The sequence below is a fragment of the Amblyomma maculatum genome, chromosome 4, assembly GCF_055883805.1.
Source record: "Amblyomma maculatum isolate TAMU_Amacu chromosome 4, ASM5588380v1, whole genome shotgun sequence".
In the NCBI taxonomy this organism is placed as follows: Eukaryota; Metazoa; Arthropoda; class Arachnida; order Ixodida; family Ixodidae; genus Amblyomma; species Amblyomma maculatum.
In genome coordinates this window covers 40,652,990-40,676,039 of record NC_139347.1, presented here as the reverse complement: position 1 = coordinate 40,676,039, position 23,050 = coordinate 40,652,990, and the positions used below count along the sequence as shown (strand labels likewise).

The 23,050-nt window shown below is 44.1% G+C and overlaps 1 protein-coding gene and 1 non-coding gene across 4 annotated transcripts in view; one reads left to right on the top strand and one right to left on the bottom strand.

Moving 5' to 3' along the window:
- Positions 1-116: 116 nt before the first annotated feature.
- Ube3a (ubiquitin protein ligase E3A) overlaps positions 117-23,050 on the bottom strand; it is a 41,425-nt gene continuing 18,491 nt past the window's right edge. For all 3 annotated transcript variants that reach the window (XM_084601192.1, XM_084601193.1, XM_084601194.1), the window contains exons 7-16: positions 22,667-22,970; positions 16,766-16,927; positions 12,934-13,251; positions 7,144-7,288; positions 6,261-6,466; positions 5,280-5,447; positions 5,015-5,170; positions 4,500-4,570; positions 3,177-3,320; positions 117-2,451 (exon numbers count right to left, since the gene is read on the bottom strand). In XM_084601192.1, coding sequence (XP_084457318.1) covers positions 2,331-2,451; positions 3,177-3,320; positions 4,500-4,570; positions 5,015-5,170; positions 5,280-5,447; positions 6,261-6,466; positions 7,144-7,288; positions 12,934-13,251; positions 16,766-16,927; positions 22,667-22,970 — 1,795 coding nt within the window. In that variant the 3' untranslated portion in view covers positions 117-2,330. The remainder of the gene's footprint in view (positions 2,452-3,176; positions 3,321-4,499; positions 4,571-5,014; positions 5,171-5,279; positions 5,448-6,260; positions 6,467-7,143; positions 7,289-12,933; positions 13,252-16,765; positions 16,928-22,666; positions 22,971-23,050) is intronic.
- TRNAF-GAA (transfer RNA phenylalanine (anticodon GAA)) lies at positions 19,858-19,931 on the top strand. Its single transcript has one exon. It is a non-coding gene; the product is annotated as a tRNA-Phe (tRNA).

The following is a 23,050-nucleotide window of genomic DNA, read 5'->3' as shown; positions in this document are numbered from 1 at the left end:
GGCAGGCACATGAACATAAACAATACATGCATAAACAGCACACAACATACCTGCAGCAAGAAGCATGAAAGCTACGGAAACAGTAAAACCCTTTTTTCAAAAAAGAGCCAATTAAGAAACAAAAAGAATTGAACATTTATTTCATTCAGAGTCAATCCGACACAACCATGACTGCACTCAGTCAATCGACAGTTGTTCCAGCCTACTGGCAAACTGCCAGCGATGCAGAGAGTAGGCAACAATTGAACTAGTAAATGCTCAGCATTTATAAGGCCAACTCTTATTACTTTCGCTGTAAATGTCTGGCATCCCCAAAACCTCAGTGACGATGCTCACATAGTCACGGTACAAGTGGATGCTTTCATGCATATCACTCCTGTTGCATGTCTGACTCTCGGGATGCAACGCACCGTGAATGCACTTTGCAATGTAAGCGTCGCAGCTGCTCCCATGTCTAGTTTTTGCAAATGATATGCGGGTTACTAAGCGACCTGCTAAAGAAATCATATTTAGTTGCAACAGTGCTGTCGGAACAAGAGTATTGGAGTATGTGCTGGTGGTTTGTCGCATTTGCCTAAATAAGCATTTTGTTTTTGCAAGTTTACCAGGGCCGAGACACGACTCCAGTGTGCATTCAGCATACAACAGGGCAGGACTGGCATAAAATATCTTTCTTGTCAATGCTCTATTTTCGCTTTACGCACAGATACCAGCAATGGACTTCATCGCACATATTTTAGGTAACCATCGCACCATACCAAACTTTAGTCGCAACCCACCTGCTCGATGCAATAACCTGCATTTGGGATGTTAAGGTTTCCACCCCCTAGAAAGCCACATAAATGCTAAGCACTTTCTCACAACACCTTTGGAAGGTACCAAAGAGAGAGCCTGTTGCTTTTTTTCCCTGGCCATGACACTTTGTTCTTGAACTGCAAAATTAAACGGCATTACTCAACACAATTTTCCCACCAACCTTCCCTTCTTTCATATACAAAGAAGAAAAAAAAAACACTTCAACATAATTTACACCAGTTTCACTTCTCCCAAATTTCACTGAAAAGAGAGTGGACAGTTTAACTGAACGAAAGACTCATTCAAAAGTCATCTGAGTGTATTTATATACCAGTGCATACCACATATAAAATGCTCCTACTACTGCCTACAAGGTTGCTCGAACTAGCTCCCCCTAGGTCCAAAATGTCAAAATCATGTGCAAAGGAAGGACCTTTGGAGAACACATCTTCGCTGTCATTTCAAAGGGTAGGCTTTGCCATCAGCTGTGTCAATGCTTTGTGTATGTACAAAAAGAAATTTACAAGTGACAAAAGTGTAGCGCATGTAGATTACAATCCATGCTTGTTCCTATCGCCAGCCTCTCTTAACCACCTGCAGGCTTCTCCTTTGCATCAGCATCAACACATATCTTGCAAGAAAACACACAAGACATGCTAAGACAACAGAAGCTGCCAAATTTTATGCTACATTCAGAACGCATAGTTTTTCACCGTTACGTCACCAGCATCTTGGTCAGATATTGACCTCTATCTTGCACGGCAGTCTTAATACAAAAACGAAAAATGCGACAAAAGGCAACAACTTTCCATAGCTTGCAATATCTTCCATGCATTATCAGTCACTGAATTCACTCGCATTGCAGCCTACCATAAGATACAATCAAAGAACTGCTGCAGAAAAAACAAGAAAGTTCATTATATTGCCCTTATAGAAAAATGGAAACTGTGAAAGGTAATACAAAAGTTGCAACCACGGTGAACTTTTGCCAAGCTGGGTTCACAGTATAAAATTTCCTTCTAAGCCCTGTGCTATCTATGCTTTTCTTTAAGACAGCATTTCCTAAACCCGAATGCTTAGTTCAATCATACCAAACTCACAGGGGTGTCTTCTTTTCTAACCAGCCATTCTGGACAACATGAACTGCCACGAGCTATTGAAAAAAATGAGCACGCATGCAGAGAGGTCACTTTAATTATATGCCAGCAGTAATGAGCAGAGAAGCAAAGTTTCCACTCCACTATGTCACACAGCTTAGGGACAATGTCCAAAAGAAGAACAAAAAGAACGGGAAAGACAGAAAGTAAACGTATGCTCCTTCTTGGGCAAAGGCGTCTCCTTACAAAGCCAAGCACCCTGCGTGCCTGGCATCACGGTTGTCTGACTGTGGGATCTTGGACGATAAGTGAAAGCAGTGCAGTCACAAAAAAAAACTGCCTCCAGCCATGTAGCAGCAGCAGTGGATAAGCCCAGAGAAGTAGGGAAAAAAATAATCCATGAATGGTACAAGATGCAGTTAGGCTCAGGTTCGGCTGCTAAAACATGCCGAATCCCTTGGAGTAGTTGATGGCTTTGAGCAGGCGGTCTGCCAGCTTTTCCTTGGAAGAGTACTCTGGTAAGAGAAGCACATTGAAGCAGGTGTGCGCTGTTGGCAACCTGCAAAAATCACATGCAAAAGCAGACCTCATCACAAGCTGTTTCACTCATGGAGCTGCATTTTATATTTGCTGCACATACAGTCAGAAAACCTGGAAGCCTTAAATATACACTCTCATGCATTCTATTCCTTTTCTTCGTGGATGACATGAGGTCAGCCTGGCACAAACGTGGCTGAACACGGCACGCCAGCATGTGAACACGTTGCACGCACAGCCAGGGTGGCCGTTACTGACCACACAAGCAGCAGCGCCATGTGTGTATGTGACCCTTTGTCCACTGCAGGGGACACGAGTACCAAGGTCTCGTACTTTTTCACCTCTGACATAATGGCACGGAGCATATTACAATGACAAAAGCTGCAATACAGTGAGGAGAGCTAAGTAAAAGGCACAGTTTCAATCCCCACGAGCATTACCACACAATGTCTAGAAAACATTTGCGAATTACTTTAATGCACGATAAATGTCACTGAATAATGATAATTCAAATTCAAAAGGAAGCAAAGAACTTTCAATTGCGTGCCATTCAAATTAAACGCAGACTTTTATCACATGCTTGGCAATGATGGGAGCAGTGTCAGTTCAAATAAACCAAGTTGTTTTAACTATAAGGATTTCAATGCACAAAGGATTCCAAGGCAAAAGCAGAACACTCAAGGAAGCAACCAGAAAGGAAGTGCCGCCACCCACAACAACGGGCAATTTGGTTGTGGCGCCACGCACCTTTCAGAGTCCGTGCCATGACGCGCAATCACTAGCTTGAGCTTGGACAGGCCTCCAACTGGCACTCGATCGCTGCCAGTCGCAAACTGAAGCAGCTTCCGCTTCTGCTCCTTGCTGAACTCGTGAACCAGCTCCCAGAAATGCCTGCAGAATCCGGTAAATGCTCCAAATAATTAAAAATTAAAGAAAAAAAAAGCAGCAGCAGCAAGCGGAGAGAGAGAGGGAGAATATGATTAGACGTCACACAGAAGTATAAGACCTGAAATATGAGACTGGGTAGTGTAAGCAGTTTTCTGAATCCTATGGTTGATGTGCGGAACATAAAACAAGCTTTGCTCTGTTAGGCAGCAGTCAAAGCCTCATTATAGTGTGCAGGTGAAAAAAAACAAAAAAAACACGAACAATCGGATATAGAGTCAAAATTCGTAACAAAATTTCGTCAGAAAAGCATGCAAGACTACACAATTTAGTCGGTGAAGGAATGCCAATTTATGTGATCCCCTATTTGAGAAACAGAGGCAGGTAGCTCTTCTGAAGCTTTAGTGCTGTTTCAAAGGTGCTCGTAGCGATTCCGGAGACCACGAAAAACCAAACAGCCAGTTAGGTCGCTTCTTCGCATAGCACTGTCAGCACGGTATGATGGGAGGCCAAGAACCGGCTAGGGTGGCTTCCTTACGTTACAGACGTGTCATGTAAAAAAAAAAAAAGAAAATGTGCACTAGCCCTAAAGTTACCACCATTACCATTACCTCCGTGATAGGTCCGTGCCAGCTCACACGAACGTAGGACGGTGCTACAAGCACTCACACCACGGTTCTGAAGGCACAGTTGACATGTGCAAGCAAGGAGCCAGAGACCATCTGACTATCAACCTTCCATGCCACTATGCTTTCCATGGCACAATTGGCAAATGCAAGGTTGAAAAAAAAAAAAACACTCTTGTGCGAGATAAAAGTCTGTACGACTTGTTGCACCACCACCAGTCATTTCTGCAGTGCAGCAAAGCCTGCCACCTGTTACTCAAGCAGGCTGCAACTGGGGAGCTTGAAGTCCCCATTTTAGGGCCGAACTGCGTTCGGTATATAGACTAAATGTGGCATACATATATTATTAAAAAAGCTAAAAAATTTTAAAGATAGTTTGACCCCAGCTACTATTTCATAATATTCATGTTTTTTTTTTTTTTATATGTCTAAATATTCATCAATGTTGCCTGAAGTATCTGCAGCATTTGCCAAGATACGTGAACTGTTCCTTCAAAGCCCTTTCAGGAGATGTGGAAACTGACACTAAACAAATCAAGTGCAAAAGCAATGGCCTTACCTTATGATGGGGCTGCTGGCTGTGTAGCCATCATACTCAGTTGACTCTTCAAGTGCATTAAAGTCAAAGTTCTGAAATAGTTAAAAGGAGCCTTTAAACGTGTTTTCGAAAACTGATCAGACAAGTCCACAACATACTGAAGGCTCAGCATAGATATGCTCTCTTAATCCACTCTGCATTACACTTACTTGCAAGTTCTTTTAATACCTTGTTTCCTAGCCCTGGGTAGATTATTGATCAGAAGTAAAACACAGGGCTAAAACAGCATCAAATATCGTGGTCACGACACTGTAGGCAGAGAAGCGATAGCTTAACATGTTATTTTACAGCTTCAGCTCTTCTGTACGACTAATAATCTGGTCATAGTATTTGGTGACAACATATGCGGATCCTAGGATGCAAGGGGTTAAAAACCTTCGAAAAGTGTCTCGAGGAGCTGCATCAGGCTGAGGGCATAACAGCCTTTCTGCTGTGCAGGTATTGCAGAGACCGCAAAAGCTAAAAACAAACCTCACCTTACTACCGCAAACAAGCAGTTCCACTTCCTCAGGCCGGAAGAGCATATCCAGAGGGGAATCGTCGGTCACGAGCAAGAAACCACGACGAAAGGCGCGAAATTGCTTCTCTATGCTCTTGTTGAGCAAAAAGTCTGTGTACATGTCCACAAATTCCTGCGTTCCAAAAAAAAAAATAAGAAAAAAAACAAACATGAAAGTTAAAAAGCGAGCTTTAGGTGACGAAGCTAACAACTCAGCAAGAAATCATCATGGCCCTACTAACCCATTTGTTATCCTGGTTGACTAGAATTGTGTCCCCGTTCTCCTTGAGGTCATGGGTGAGCACAGTGCCAAAGACATTCTTGTGGGTGATCCGAAAGCTTTGCACAAACACTTCTTCCATGTCGTCCCCTTTGTAATCCAGCAAGTGCTGCAAGCCCTTTGCCAAGCTCTACATGAGCGGGTCATTGAGAAAAGGAAGCAGCATTCTTTTGTTAGAAAAAGTAAGAAAAAAAAGGGCACTTCAAGCGAATTGTTAATGCCAAACCTAGCAACTGCAGAGGTGCCAGTTTTAGGACTGCCTCCAATTTACACTTTATATGAAGAAATTTTTGAGGTCAGACTTCTCAGGGAAATAATGATTGCACGTACAGTCCTGATTTTTACAAAATATATAGGTTTGTATTCTGCTCTATACAGCTCCAAAAAGGCTTCAAAAGGGCTCCTAGAATCTAAAGAGAGCCTGAACAGTTGCATTAAGGAGCACTAAAGAAGTATTCATGAATGAACAAATGTGTTGCGCTGAGCGAGCACACATTAATGCAGCTAGCCAAAAACTCACAAATGAAAGATGGGGCAAGCACGTTGGCGACGGAAGCATCTCCACATCAACAATTATGCAAGCTCACGTTCCTCCCCCTCCCAAATGCTTGCAGGAGCTATTCCTGTAACTTAAAGGTAACCTTCAAGAAAAGAGCCACATTCAGTTGCTTCAAAAGCTAGTAACATGACTACTACTTCACCTGTTTGAGACATTGCTCAGTAAGAATGTTCCCCAAAAGATGGGTTATAACGGTAAGCCATCTCCAATAAAATCTGAATTATGGGCCCATCAAAAGATCACTTTCAAATAAGAGAGTCAGCGCTTGCAACAGGGCAAAATGCATAAGGCATTGACTCATTACTCAAGGGAGCCTGAAAAAATCAGAATTGATTATGCCCAAAGAACTTTGGAAACGGGTAATATGGGGCATCTGTAACTCACGGGATTCCAATCCAGAAGATCGTGGAATGTGCCTTTCCTCCCCAACAGTTTCCTGTAGACAACCATGGGGAAGTGCACATCCAAGATGACGTTGTTGTAGATGGCCAGGCCCAAAATGATCCCAATCAGCTTGAACTGAGCATCACTCTCGAATGATGTTGGATTGAACCAGTATGTCTGAGTTTCTCCATTCAGCGTGAACATGGCTGAAAGCAGACCGATTAAGCGAAGATGAATGCACACACTCCTAAGCAAGACACTTGATACCAAAGAGCTGAACGAATGACTAAACAAAGAAGTTCACTTGAATTATGCAAAAAGGACAAATGTGGTAATAATTTCGCCTACACAAAAAGTGCTTCTTTCTGACATATGACAATTTTCAAGACCTCTCCTTATTTTCAGACCAAAGCTCTTTATTCTCCCAAAATTATTGCCCCATCCATTTGTATTTTTATTACTGACCTTCAAAGCTGGCACTAACATCTGTGAATAAACTGCCCAGCAAATCTTGCACAACAGATTTTTCACTAGAAGATGCTATTAGCTACCTAACAATTGCACCTTGCTTAATGATTGTTTTCATTCCCTGCTGCTTCAACAGGAGTGTGCCATAACAGCCTACAGGGTGTAGGAATAAGAAAAGTACAAACAGCAGGCACTCTTACCAATCAGTAATGCCAACCATAGCTATTTATAGGACAGTTCTTAGGTACAACTATTACTTCTGATGATTTGATTAAAATGTTCAGAAAAGCATAAAATGAATGAGAAAACATGTTACACAACAAACAGTGGCAGTGAATAGCTATTTCTAATGCTGAACAGTTTGACTTCGAAGTATTGGCATGATTTCTTCAAGGTACACAGGAAGCTGGCTGACCTATATCAGGATTGAAGATTTCCTCGACGACAAGCTGAAAGAACTCCTTGGAAACGCCACCTTCGTCAATGCCCTGTTCCCCTTCGAATTCCACTACAAGCTGCTTCTTCAGGCTTGATGGACTTTCCATGGCCACCAGTTCTAACTGTTTAAAGAAATGTAAAAGCAGACAAGTGTGCACTAAGAAAAATAGGAAGATAATAGCATACAAAAAGAAAAAAAAAAAGGATTTATAGCAATGTGAATAGTTTGCATGAGAATAAAGCATGACTCATGCTTTAAAAAAATAACGGATGTGTGTGTTATACGGGCCTTTTCTTGCATGTCACTAGAGGAAGCAGAGACAGAGAACAATATACAGTATAGTGTCACACCAACGCTCGGTGATTTTCGACGGTGACAAAGACGACGAGCGTATGTGGAAAGGCGCGTGCTAAAAAAGAAGACGGCAGACAAAAGACGAAGACGCAAGAGACTGAGGCACTAGTTAAACGGTCGACAGATCAACGCGACCAGCTCGTCAGCTTGCTGCAGCGCTTCCGTTCCTCATTCGACCTTCCTCGGACATCTTTGGGGCGTACATCCGTAGTCACTCACTGCATCGACACCGGTACGCACGCCCCGGTACGCCAGCGCCCTTATCGGGTGTCGGCTGCTGAACGTCAAGTTATCACCGAGCACGTTAATGACATGTTCAGCGTGGCGTCATCCAGCCTTCGCACAGCCCTTGGGCCTCTCCAGTTGTTCTCGTGAGGAAAAAGGATGGCTCTATACGGTTCTGTGTTGATTACAGGCGTTTGAACAAGATAACGCGAAAAGACGTATACCCCCTTCCACGTATTGATGACGCTCTCGATTGCCTTCAAGGCGCCGAATTCTTTTCATCTCTGGATCTTCGCTCGGGCTACTGGCAGGTACCCATGGCAGCTGACGATCGACCAAAAACCGCCTTTGTGACACCTGATGGTCTCTATGAATTTAACGTCATGCCGTTTGGATTATGCAACGCGCCGGCCACCTTCGAGCGCATGATGGACACAATTCTGTGCGGACTCAAGTGGCATGACTGTCTTTGTTACTTGGACGATGTTGTCGTGTTTTCAAAAGATTTTACGTCACATTTGGACCGTCTCGAGCGTGTGCTAAAGTGTTTGACTGATGCCGGCCTGCAACTAAATTTGAAAAAGTGCTGCTTCGGGGCTCGCCAGCTTCCTATATTGGGACACGTTGTTTCGAAAGACGGTGTTCGTCCAGATCCTGCGAAACTTCGTGCAGTAGCTGAGTTTCCACGCCCAAATTCTCTAAAGGAGCTGCGTAGTTTTATCGGGCTGTGCTCGTATTTTCGTCGCTTCGTCCGCAATTTCGCTTCGATCATCTAGCCGCTGACAGATCTCCTTGCCGGTGACGCCATTCTTTCGTCTTGGAGATCCGACTGTGATGAGGCCTTTTCGACACTTCGGCGCCTTCTAGTGTCGCCTCCGATTCTCCGCCATTTTGACCCTACGGCGCCTACCAAAATTCCCACTGATGCCAGCGGTGTAGGTCTCGGCGCTGTCCTTGCACAACGAAAGCCCAGCAACCCAGAGTATGTTGTTGCTTATGCCAGCCGTACCTTAACAAAGGCCGAAAAGAATTATTCTGTAACCGAAAAGGAGTGCTTGGCCATCATTTGGGCCATTGGGAAGTTCCGCCCATATCTCTACGGTCGTCCCTTTTCTGTTGTTAAGGGCCATCACGCACTCTGCTGGTTGTCCACCCTTAAAGACCCATCCGGCCGTCTTGCTCATTGGGCCCTCCGCTTACAAGAGTACGACATTCAGGTCACCTACCGGTCTGGCCGTAAGCATTCTGATGCCGACGCCCTGTCTAGGTCACCTCTTCAATGTGGCTCTGACTCGACAGCGATCACCATAAGTGACTCATTTTCGCTAGAAATTGCCGACATGCCCAATGAACAAAGGCAAGACCCTTGGATCGCTTCTCTTCTCACGCTTTTATCTACACCTTCTCTGCGCCCAGCTTCACGAACGCTTCACCGCCAAGCTTGTCATTTTTCCATCCGCGACGGCATGCTTTACCGCCGCAATTACCTTTCCGACGGACGCAAGTGGCTCCTTGTCATTCCTCGGCATCTCCGTTCGGAAATATGCGCCGCTTTTCACGCCGATCCTCAGTGTGCCCATGCCGGAGTGTTGAAAACTTACACCCGTCTTCGCCTCCGCTATTACTGGCAGGGTATGTACCGCTTCGTGCGCCATTACGTTCGCGCATGCCAGGAATGCCAACGCCGCAAAAACCCTCCACACCACTCCACCGTTCCGATGCAGCCCTTACCCTGCCCCAGCCGACCATTCGATCGTGTTCGTATTGATCTTTACGGGCCACTGCCAGTCACTCCAGCTGGTAACCGTTGGGTCATCATGGCTGTTGACCACCTTACCCGCTACGCAGAAACATCTCCCTTACCTTCTGCGTCGGAACCAGACATTGCGTCTTTCGTCCTGCACCATCTCGTTCTGCGCCACGGTTCACCTAAAGAATTGCTCAGTGACCGTGGCCGTGTTTTTCTTTCCGAGACCATTGAAGCCCTTCTTCAGCAGTGCCGCATTGTCCACCGTTCTACCTCGGCCTACCATCCGCAGACAAATGGCATGACGGAACGTTTTAACCGCACCTAAAGTGACATGCTGGCCATGTATGTCGCGTCCGACCACTCAAACTGGAACCGGCTTCTCCCATTCGTCACGTACGCTTATAATACTGCCATACAAAGCACGACCGGCTTCTCCCCCTTTTTCCTTCTATACGGCCGTGAACCCACCTCAACTATGGACACGATACTTCCTTATCGCCCTGACACCTCCGAAGCGACCACCGTCTCTCAAGCAGCAGCATATGCAGAAGAATGTCGCCAGTTGGCCCGCTCATTTACAACCCAGAACCAAGGTCACCAGCAGTTCCTTCGAGCACCGTCTTGTCCAGCTCCTTCATACAGCACACACTCCCTCGTGTGGCTTTGGGTTCCTGCCACCCCTTCCGGCCTCTCTACCAAACTTGCCTCCAAATACCATGGCCCATATCGGGTTATTTGCCAGACCTCTCCGGTGAACTATGTTATAGAACCGCTTGTACCGACACCGGATATGCGTCGCCGCGGGCGTGAAACAGTGCACGTTGACCGTCTCAAGCCCTGTTACGACCCGCCTGTTGTGTCCACACCATGAGTCGGCAGGATGCCTCCTTTTTTCTCCCGGGGATAATTATAGTGTCACACCAACGCTCGGTGATTTTCGACGGTGACAAAGACGACGAGCGTATGTGGAAAGGCACGTGCTAAAAAAGAAGACGGCAGACAAAAGACGAAGACGCAAGAGACTGAGGCACTAGTTAAACGGTCGACCTGAACACCGACCTGAGCTTCAACGCACCCTTACAACAGAAATAATTTGCAATACAAAAGGACTCCAGATTAAACTGACTACCTGATAGACCAAAATACCGGAACCTAGGAGTCATCTCGTTAAACTTCTTGCCTTCTCCCAGTTCTCCTTTGCCTCAAAGGGCACTTTAGCATTTCGCCACCACTGACAAAGTTGCCACAATGATCAGGTAAAGTTTAATCCTGCAGTAAAATATACTACCTGCATCCATACCAGCACACACTATTTCTCCACAACAAGAAAACAGTTTGAACTCAAAAGATTCCTTGTCAAATAAAAAAAAAAAACTAACGATAAAACGAAATTATGACAATTGTGATACCTCCGGCTAGTTTGAGGCAGAATGGGATGCCGATTTCATTTACTGCCATGATTCGCTAGAGGTGCAATATGACTGCTGCTTATTTTAAGGTAGAATGAAGCTCACATAAATTTTTACTTACTTCTTGTTATATAAAAAAATTATCAAGCACATTCATAATAAATTTATCACTATTTGCAAAAGGAATTCTGTGCCAATAATGAACATTTCTTTCCTGCCAATACTTCCAATATTTTTTTGATTCTGAACCCCGTGGAAAATATAAAGGCAACACAAAATGAGGTAAAGAGATTGGATTAACGTTCACTGCATTTGCAGACATGCTAAGGGCTCGACATGCTTAGACCTTTGTTTTTTCAAGAACAACAATTTGAATTTTATTTATGTGGTATATTTTCTGCAGTCATCCCTACACTCAGACAAAAAGAAACTTTCAAACCAGGAATCCTAATTCAAGAATGCAAGCACCCTGGCTCCAGAAGATGGGGGAACATTCACAATCTGTTTCAGAAAGTGGGCGACAAGAAAAAAAAACAAATACCGCATTTTTCAGTGCATAAGATGATGTTCAAATTGCAAAATTTTTCCACTACGTTCTACACAAGCAAAACCGAGATTCTGCGGCCTCTGGCCATTCCCATAAACCAACCCTTTAAAGCTGCTCTACACTGCATTTGTGGAGGCGTAGATGACCCGAAAGTGATTACAGCATGAGGCATGCTTCATTTAGCTAAGTTGCGAAATGGGTACATGAAGCCAGAAGTGCAGTTACAGTGGCAATGATTACTGCAGGCTTCTGCAAGGCTAGCAGACTAGTTTAAGGCGTCTGAGTACGACGACAATCAGAACAGTGATTCTGAGTGTGAAGATGATGTCTCAGCAGCACTTCCGTCAGGAATCGGCTGTCTTTTAGATAGCGCAGCCGAAGATGAGGCCTTTAAAGGCTTTGAGTAAAAATAAAATGTTGCTGCTTTGCCTGCGCGAGAATTTTTTCGGGGATTGAGTGTTCCCTCTTTTTTCTTTTCTATCATTTTGCGCCACGTAAGGAGTATCCTCGTAGACAGGGAGTATCTTACGATGGTCGCATAGCGGGTACTACCAAATCAACTAGGTAAGTTGATGTGCGTCTCATACAAGGGTGCAAACTATGTACCAATTTATTTTTTGTTGAAAGCCTCTCAATATGAAGGGTGTGCCTTGTACAAAGTGCGTCTTATACACTGAAAAATATGTTGGAGTGAAAGACACCCTAAGTTGAGCGTCCTCCTTACTATTTATCCAGAAGGCAGCTCGTCAACACAGTTTTTTGACTGGTTGCCTCTGGAAGTTCACAGTACCCTTTTCAGTTAGTACTTGTAGTCGGCTTTGTGCGACAGCAACAGCCCAAAACAATGCAGCAGCACAAGGTGAGTGCCTACCATGTGACAACAAGCAAGAGCAGACACTGCTCAACAGGGTCGCGTGCAAGTTTCGCCAGTCGCCAGGGGCAACCATGAAGGAGGTCGATGCTTATGCATTCTAACCACAAAGGCGGGACCTTGAAACTATTAATGTTTGTGGGTTTGCTTCCGCATGTAGAACAGTACTGTTGTGGTGTGGCATGACATTGAAGTTTGAAAAATTTGAACACAGCTTGAACACAGCACTGAAACAGTCGATAAAACAACAACTGTTTTTGCACGAGTTCTCAGTACACTTCACAAAAAAAAAAAAAAAAAAAAAAGAAAACAAGAAAGAAAAATGAATACTTCAGAGCACCATAGAAAATGAGTTGCGAGAGCAGATATTTTGGACTTTTAAAACCCAAACTAAATCTTTAGCAACGTTTTGCGATTTGAAAGCTGTGCCCTTCCCCCCTCTCCTTGAGTTTTACTCTACGTGCTTCAGCTCATGCTTCACAAGAGAACAATTCAGGGGCTAAGCCACCTAAGTGGAATACCGCAGCGCGTTCAAACGTAAGGCGGGACAGAAAAAGTGCAGAAAAGTGGTAGGACAGGCTGCACAAGAGACCGGAGACAATGAGATTACCCTATGGAGTGCATCGTCGATGAGGTGGTCACGACGCACATTGAGCCGGAGGTAAGGGTTGGCCGGAGCACCACCCACCAACATTTGAATTACTGACAGATGACGCTCGCTGTACATGCGGATACGGTTGTCGTAGTAGAGGCCCAGAGCTTTCACCGCTGGCGTCAGGACAAAGGCATGCCCCAGGAAAGAAAAGTGCCCCTCCTTGGTGGTGCCACCTCGCGTGTGCACAAAACCACGGTCCGTCTCCAGCTGTTCACTCAGGGGTTCGTTGTAAAACTCCTCCCAAGGAATGAGCGGCTTGCGGCAGTCGGCCACCTGGAAGAGCAAATAGACAGGTGGCAGGTTGAAAAATTTTCATCCTGAATTCAGAAAGCCTTGTAAAACAAGAGCACAAACTGACATTAAAGAAAATAACAACGGTTAAGTTCAAAATAAAATGAGGTATTTAGGTAGACTGCCTCTCCTATTTATAGTAGCAAACAGGGGACGAACCAACATTCACTCACAAAGCAAGTGCAACCACAGTGGCTAAACCTATGTCTCAAAATTGAGAAATCTATAAAAATGATGCATAAAACAGCATTATGCAAAACCAATTAATAAAGAATATATTTTAAAAATCTACTACCTTTTTTTTGCATACAGCAGAACAAACTGCGGCCATGTCAATCATCTACCGTATTTACTCGCGTAATGAACCCATATTTTTTCAAGAAAAATTTATGTCAGTTTGGGGTTAGGGTTCATTATGCGGAAAAAATACTTTTTTTTTTTGCGAGAGTCGTCCATTCTCCCACTTATCAGTCACCAACGAAAGCACGCAGTCAGCCGCGATCATGACACCTTCATTTTTCGCTTCACAGGTTCCAATGATTTTGGGGCAGTGGACAACGCCCACCAGGCCCGATCGCGGCATGTACTGAAAACCAGCACACTTGTGCAACCAAAGGAGCCGAGCGAGTAGCTGCTAGCTTACCAGTCAAGAGCCCTAGCACTCTGCTGAATGGTCAGAAAGCGCAAGGAAAATAAACTAAATGTCATCACTGGGATTGAAACTCACAATCCCCACGTCACAGGTGCTGTGCTCTACCAACTGAGCTATGATGCTGGCTTTAAAGGTTATTTATGCTCCATGTAACTAAAACATGAGAGCATTCACCAACAACACCCTAAATCATAATGACATTCTGAAGGTACATCTTACTAAACAGCTTAATAAGGTCCTTGGTTCTAACAGTTTGGAACTGTCTCCTTCACAATTAGAGCACATTCTACTTGCACTTGAGGCATAGGACTGAATTGGTGGTGGTGGTGGTGGGGTGGGGGGAAAGGGGGCATGAATATTCAAAATTTCTGAAATTTCGTTTGTTCTTCAGTATATTGGAGCAAAGTGAGCTTTCCAAGAAAGCATTATTAATTGCTGATGATGTTTTCTTCTCAGTATGTTTCATGACAGTCCGTATTTTTGTTTTGGCTGTGAACAGCAGCCAGAGATAAAGCTGTGCTCACTTCTAACCAACCAATCTTGCAATAGCTCCTCTTATGTTGGAACTAAGTCAAATATACATCAATATTCAGTTCAAAATAAAAATATCCGCAAATTCACTGTATCAGTAGAACCGCTCTACACAGGTCAGCCAGACCAGCAAAGATCTTTACTACATCAGTTGTTGCTGATGGTGACGATGCTGACTGGTAATTAATTATAAACTTACTAAACACATTCTGCTGGCTTATAACAAATACCCAGAAATATGGCTTACCAAGATACTTTGTTGGGCAAGTTGGTACTTATTCATTATTAATATAAACAGCGCGAACACGAAGCGCTTGTACTGTGGCTTTCTTGTATCTTGTCCTTTGTCTTCATGTTCGCGCTGTTTATATTAATAATGAATACCCAGAAGCACCTTCCATCCTTCTCTAATCACTCTCTTCTCTTAATGTGAAGGCTCTCTTCCAAAACGGCCCCATCACATTTTGGAGATGCTTCACTGCATAATTGATGAGGGCACGCATTGCAGTGAAGCATCATCAAACCGCGACAGGGCCGTTTTGTGAAGAGGGAGTTCCCGGCATTGCGAGTAATAATAATAATAATAATAATAATAATAATAATAATAATAATAATAATAATAATAATAATAATAATAATAATAATTTTCAAGCACTGCGGTGAAACTGCGATGAATTCAAACATTTTTGATGTATTCGGTAATTTTCGATAAAAGAAGATTCCAAATACCAGTTTTTTTAATATGCACACGTAAATTGAGTAAGAAAAACATTTGATTCACATTGGAAATTTCGATTATTCGTACATCCCTAATATGCTTATATGTCTTATGTGCAATTTTTTTTTGTTAACATTTATTGAATATTCGATTCAATATCCGAAGGCATTTTTGATGCGAAAACGCTGCACGTACCACTGGCACAAAAGCTAGCACTGTTGTCTGCCACTGACCGTCCATGTCATGATACAGTAGCTGAACGTTTTTTTTTTGTACTCCAATAATTCAGCCTTGCTCGGTGTTTCGGATTTAATGAGGAACCGTCATGCATCCCAAAGGAAAGTGTGCATATTGACAATTGATTTTTCGAACTCTAAGGAGTCGAAAAATTACACATAAAAATCTATAAAATAAAAATAGGCGTCCGCAATACTATGGAGACTGCTTTCGGCCAAAACTTCGTTTTTCTGGTGTGGTACAGACAATAAGACACGAGTGTGCATCGTTATCACAACCAACCTGTTCTTCAAGGTCACGAAAGGTGCTATCTTGGATTTAACTGGAGTCACTCGGATGGGCTAGCTTGGCTATTTGTTCATAGTTATCGCTTGAGGTAGTAGCCATAATGGTGCAATTTTAGGTGTCATCGAGGTACCCTACAAAAAGTATAAGACCCCATTGAAAATGGCGGCATTCTCCGCAATACCCATGACGACTGTGCCCGTGGCGGAAGAGGGTGGTGTATACTGAGGCGCTCATTCTGCTCGCTTTCTTCTCATAACTTCCATCTCGTGGTCGTCACAACTGTTCTTACACATGAAAACCGGATTTACTGCTTGGCATGGTACCTGCACTCATTCATGGTATGACTTGCAGCCATGTTTCACTGTCTCAGATGAAGCTGATCATGAAAGCATGATTAGTTCCTGTGGGGCACCACTTCACATGTGCAGATTGCCTTGAGTGATTTGCTTGCTCCCTGCTGGAGTAGATCATAGTAGCGGATTGCTCTATGCCATAGCTTGATTATTGGCTCACAAACAAAACGTAGAGAGCGGTGAAGCTTGCAATTTTTAAAGCCAATATTTAAAGTCTATGTCTTGCAGAAAAGTGATTTTTTATAAGGTCACGGCTTTTTCAGACTGTTTGATTATTCGGACCATCTGCAGGGTCCCACCTAGTCTGAAAAATAAGTCGGCACATGTAGTCATGAATGATGAAACCTAACATACTATGACATTTAAAAGTTGTGACAGTAATAATCACGACCCATAGTCATTATGCAACCTAGCATGACTCAACAACTTCAGAATCTAACACAACACTTTCACATTCTCACACGTAAGAAGCCCCAAGTGTCTCTGCCAACATCTTTTTTTTCATATGTGATTTTTCTTTTTTAAATTTCAATATTAGCACACCCCTACCTCTTAGCTGAAATGACCAACCACCAAGCACATATCATATGCTAGCTTCAGGGCAATGTGTCAAGTCTTACACACTCTATTATGAGAGAGCAAATAGAGATATATAATTACAAAAACAGCTCCCTCTGCCTGTACCAATGACCAGACTCCTGAAAGCAAGTAACTTGCCTTGACGCTCAGCAGGTCCCATAAGGGGTCTTCTTTCAAAATCTGAGCTGGATCTTTGGGAACAGGCCGACCGTCCTCTGTGTCCAGCCCTTCCTCTTCCTCTTCTCTGCACTGCTCTAGCTCACCACCAAGAACGTTGGCCATGAACAGAATCTTCATGGTCTGCAATCATGATCACAGGCACATCTTGCAACGATGCAACAAAACCCAGCTGTAGACAGGGGTGGAAGCAGGCTTGAACATTTTGGAGCAGTTACAATTGCATTTTGGAGCAGCTTTGGAGCAAGCAAACACGGGTTTCGGAGCACTCCAATCATGCTTTGGAGCACGTTTATAGGGTGAAGCGTACTTGATAATTTGTTTTCTATTTTTGACATATAAAATCCTTCTTTTTATTCATTTTATGCGACATTCAGTGCTTTTGTGGACAGTACTCACACCTTTGACAACACAAGTCAAATTGCCAAAATATGCAATGATGTTTAAAACAACATTCTGACCTAAGCAACCATTAGAACAGACTTACAGAAATGGAATGCTTGCTTATGCAGCTCACAAACGAACACCAAGTTTGGCCTAAAGCTTCTGCCTATTTTGACTTGATAGATTTAAACGTAGAGTCTACCATTTCGGTGAGCTCAAGCAGCGCCACTAGCCTGGGCGTTCACATCAATGGGCACATTTCTGCTATCTTGTGCATGGCTCTTTGATCCTCTGCATGTTCCGATAAATTCCAAAGCACTGGCCAGTAGTGCCTTCAGGTAGGATAGATGGCACTAAAGGGTAGCCTTTTCCTACTTCAGCTTCCTCCTGCCAGCACCTAGTCATGGTTTTCTTAAGCAACAAGCTGGTGACAGGACCCGTGAGGCCTTCCAACACCCTTGGGATGTTTTCTAGTGACTGGCACCTTTGGCACCCTACAACACTTCAAGATGCTTTTATCTGACATAGGCCTGACACGGCTGTTATTGGCAAAGCGGCTTAATGGTCAAGTACCTGCTTGTTTTTAAAGCAAGAGCATTAGAACTTGAGTACCTTTTACCGCCAAACAAGTTTCCAGACAACCGCCAGGAACAATGTTAATGTGGTATTTAGCGCTACCTGCTTCACTTGCTGCTCTCGCTTCTCTCCCCACGGGAGATTCAAAAGCCTAGGAGGATGTGCTATGTCATATGCACAGTGCATTTTTTCACAGTGCATTTTTCACATATACCTCCGAGCACTTGTGGGAGACACTAAATTTTCTTGTAGAAAATTTTTAAATTATGTTTCATACTTCCCTACCTTGTGAAACTTTTGTTTGCATTGAGCCGAGTGCAAGAAGTGTTTACACCTCTGCCACTTGCGTACTACTATCGTTCTTGTGTTCAGCTGAATTTGATAGCAAAACATTGCGGCAACCCGTTTGGAGCAGTTTTGGAGCAATATTGTGTCTTGAAACAGGATGGAGCAGGTAAAGCAGTTTGGAGCAGAATGGAGCAATTGGAGCAGCGCTTCTACCCCTGTGTAGAGCAAATATGTTCACAGTGGCATCACGAGAATGGAACAATTTAAACACGCGCATTACTAACAGCATGTCCTTAGCTGAGTTTTGTTCCCTTGTTGCAGATGAATTATACCCATTGCAGTAACAATTGTATTCCTTATTTTTATGCTTCCTTCTCTTGCTATTTTCACCTTCCTGTTTGTGCCTGATTCAAGTAGTGAATTCATTATAGTCGATTTTCTCCTTTTTTAGTATTTTAAACCTTGATTGTGCCTTGACTTTGAATTAGAACTAATATTGATCTCGTCGCTGACATTGCGACTGAATTTTTTCTTGCCATACGCCTTTTGTACTAGTTATCATCCGTAATCATGTAATTAATATATGTGATATATCCTGTGTTCTTCGATTGTTGTAAGCTGCATGTAACACTCTACACCATGTATTATTATGTATGCTTTTTTGCTTTAGTGTAATATGCTCACAGCCCTTCCTGTTACAATCCCTGATGAGATTCACAGTATCAAATTAAAAAAAAAAAATAATAAAAAATGCTCAGCCAGTTTATTAACCTATGCTACTATATGCCCCGAAGCAGTACAATAAGCATGGAAAAGTCAGGCAGTTGAAGAGAGGTTACACTTCCAAATGCCCTCAGGATTCAACACGCAATCACCGTACAGTGAACTCTGCAATTTCAGTTGAAAAATACAGCTGCTACAGCCACGGTTCCAGTCTAGAATAGTAAGTCATAAAAAAACGACAAGAAAAAATATGCCGCTGCCTTTGCCACACAAGCAAATACAGAAACATCAGCCAGAGTGTTACTGTTACTGTGGCTGCTCTTACTCCCCCTTTCCCCATGCAAGGACTTTTTCGCTGCCTCTTGGAGAAAAGTTCCAAATCATGCAAGTTTTTCATACATTTCAGAGATTGTGTTATTCGCACCCATGTGGAAATAAAACTGTATTAGCAGTACAAAAATGTTAATTATACTGAGAGTTCTGCCGAAAGGCCATCTAAGGCTATGGTGTGCCGAACACAAGGTTAAAATCTGATTGCATGGAAAAATGAATTATACCTCTATATTGCTTCAGCCGTAAAGGCAAAAAAATGCCGTCGAAAAAACATATTAAGAGGTTTGTAATAAGGGAGTAATTACTCATTGCATCCACCCAAGCACAGCCAAACGGCTACAAAGGAAAGCTATACAGCTTTCTCAGAAACTTCGTAGTTAAAGAAAAATTCGTCCTGATCCGGGAATCGAACCCGGCACCACCGCCTTTTCGAGGCAGTCGCTCTACCGACTTAGCTAACCAGGTCCTGGTTAGCTCAGTCGGTAGAGCGACTGCCCCGGAAAGGCGGTGGTGCCGGGTTCGATTCCCGGATCAGGACAAATTTTTCTTTAACTACGAAGTTTCTGAGAAAGCTGTATAGCTTTCCTTTGTAGCCGTTTGGCTGCGCTTGGGTGGATGCAATGAGTAATTACTCCCTTATTACAAATCTACTCCACCTTGGGGGATTCCCCTAAATATTTGACCAACACCATTCCCACTTCGAGTTATAGATCATTCCGCTCTCGCCCTACCATCTGATCTGCTGACCGTCCTGGTTAGCTCAGTCGGTAGAGCGACTGCCTCGAAAAGGCGGTGGTGCCGGGTTCGATTCCCGGATCAGGACGAATTTTTCTTTAACTACGAAGTTTCTGAGAAAGCTGTATAGCTTTCCTTTGTAGCCGTTTGGCTGTGCTTGGGTGGATGCAATGAGTAATTACTCCCTTATTACAAATCTACTCCACCTTGGGGGATTCCCCTAAATATTTGATTAAGAGGTTTGGTTTGGTTTGTGGGGTTTAACGTCCTAAAGCGACTCAGGCCATGAGAGACGCCGTAGTGGAGGACTCCAGAAATTTCGACCACCTGGGGTTCTAACGTGCACTGACATCGCACAGCAACAGCACGGATCATATCAAAGAAATTTTACTGTATATGTACAACAGTAAACAATACAGAGAGCCTTTTAGAAGAAATCGAAAATGCAATTTTCTCTGAATCAGAAAAGCCAGACAATGCCTTTAAGACATGCCAAAGCCTGCCAAAAGGTCCATGCTGCCAAATTCTGCACAGATTTTCTTATGATACTAACTCTAGCTTCCCCTCATAAAAGGAGCTACACCATTTCCCTACACCATTTCCATAGCTTGCGCTGAGTGGCCATAATAACCACTACTGGCTAAACAAACCAGTCTGATAGTGGCTGCAGCTGAGGGTATATAAGCCATGAAAAAACATTTCTTACATCTCGCATATCTAAAATTGATTGCATAAGACCTCTCAGAAGACCAAGGAAGTGTAGTAGTAAAGAAATGTAAAAAAATAAAACTCTCTTGAGGGCCATTTACCGAGAGTTGCTAGTAAGAGCAGTAACTACGATACCAACAAATTTCTGCCCCATCTGCCCGCAGCTGCACCTCAGATATGTCTTGCATCTGCAAGCTTTACTGCAGAAGGCATCGTGGAACTTGACCACATTTTTATTTTATTATAAGATGTCAGATTTGACACCTAGTCGCACCAAGAGCAGACCTTTCATTTTGCTCTGGCCGCTATAGACGCATCGCTGGCTGTGGCTTCGGCAGCTAACCAGCAGCGTAGTCTGCTGCTCGAAGTGCCAGCGAGCAGCATCATCTCAGTAAGATTGGCACCTGGGTCCAGATGCTGTCTTTGCTCAAATGCAGTGGCAATCATTCTAATAACAAAGCTGTTTCAACTTTTCTGGTGCGAACTTTATGCGCCTACTCTATCACTTCTGCATGCATGGAGGAAACTTCCCTGTGCGGTGGCACAGTTGTTCGCGATGCTGAGGCCCCTATAATTTCACTTTTTTTCTACGGTAAATAGAAAAATTTTGTGGGATGGTTTAAGTGAAGTCTACTGCTTTTGCAAAGCGACGCATGCGTGCTTGCTGTGTGCCGCTAAACCACTTGTGTCGCTACTATGTAGGCTCCCTATGCTTACGGTGCATCGAGTGCCATGACCCCGAACGTTGCTGTTGGAGTAGGTTACCAGGCTACGGTAGCCATGTGTGGCTTTGGGCGGAGACACTGGGACTTCGTCTGCTTTGCAGTACACTTGCCAAGGGGACGGTGATCAAAGCCGCAACTATGGTGTTCGGTAAAGTCATCTCCAACAAGATGACTTGTGAAAAAAGAAAATTTAAAGGATACTAGCATTTTTCCATGGCCATCTATCTCACCACATCAGAATTCAAGGGTTTTTAAGAACCCAACGAAAGTTCCCAAATTCTCAAGGCCCTTGAAAACACATCTTCCGAATTCAAGGGCTTTCAAGGACCCGCATGGACCCTGGGAGAAAGGAAAAAATAAAAATGAAAAAAAGTGGCCCTTTTCTAGCTGCACCAGCCAGGCATTGATTACGGTGTGAGGATTTGCCATTGCCTTAGGTTTCACTGCCCCATGAGGGCATGTTTTCCCTGGTTTCCCAACCACTGACGGATAGCGAATGCATTGGCCTACATGAGCAGCATACATAGTGGGAACAGGGGCCTCTCTCTTTGGCCTCAGGAAGGTTGGTGCAGCATTTGCATCTCATAGTGTGACTCCGTTCTGCGCCAGCGAGGCAAAGCATCGTGGAAGCTTATCATGTGAGATCGCTCCATCTAGCCTCTGAGCATCTCCCCTGCAATACCATGGGAAGACACTTGCTCATAGTCCTGCTGGTGACTTGATCTATTCAGGCTTAGGCTTAGGTTTAACATCCCAAAGCAACTCGGGCTATGAGAGATGCTGTAGTGGAGGGCTCCAGAAATTTCGCCCACCTGGTGTTCTTTAACGTGCACCGACACCGCACAGCACACAGGGCGCCTTGCCTTTCGCCTCCATCACAAAATGGCCGTCACAGCAGTGATTCGAACCCGCATCCTTGGATGCAGCAGTAAAATGCTCCAACCACTGCACCACCGTAGCAGGGCGGTTCAATTCAATTACTCAACATATTTTATTACTAGGCAGTGTTAATAATGTAATAGCCGTAAGTGCCTCTGTCAACATCTCTTATTGTCGCTTTCTTCCTCAGAACACAGTTCACCATGGCAGCTTTCCTCCTATTGTAAAATATAATTTCTCTATAAATAGACCCCACAATGTGGATGAGCAAAAAGTATTGCGCCACAACTGGTATAGCTCAGTGCCAGTGCTCTGGTAACAGCATCCTTGCAGGCTGGCATCCAACCTGCGAAATTACAGTTAAGGCAGTAAACAAGGGTTTTTCTTCGGCTAAATTAGCTTGCACTGCAGTCTCGCTGCGCAAGGCAAATTTATGGCATATAACATGAAGCCGTGTGATTTTGTTTCGCGTCTATTCCGTCAAGCAACAAAGTGCTGGCCGAACAATAACCTTGATGGAGGCCACGAGGAGCTCGTCGTCGGCAACACCAAAGTCTCGGCCAAAGTGTCCCTCGATGACGCGTGCAGTCAGCACTTGGTGGAGAGCGTTGAGGGTGTTGTGGAGCCGGTGGGGTGGGCACTGGGCCCCCCACTGTTTGGCCAACCTCGCCTGGGCCTCAGGGGGCAACAGGGCACACGCGCGACACAGCGCATGCAACGCACTCCCACACAGGGGGCCCTCAAGCAGTGGAAGCTCGAGAAGCACCACAAACACCGACAGCAGGCTGGGATCCCTCTGGTAGGCTTTGTGGTACCTGCAGCAAATGCCCCAGTCAAGGACATCAGACTGAACTGAAATTTTCATACTGCACTCGACTCTAGATAGTTTGAACAC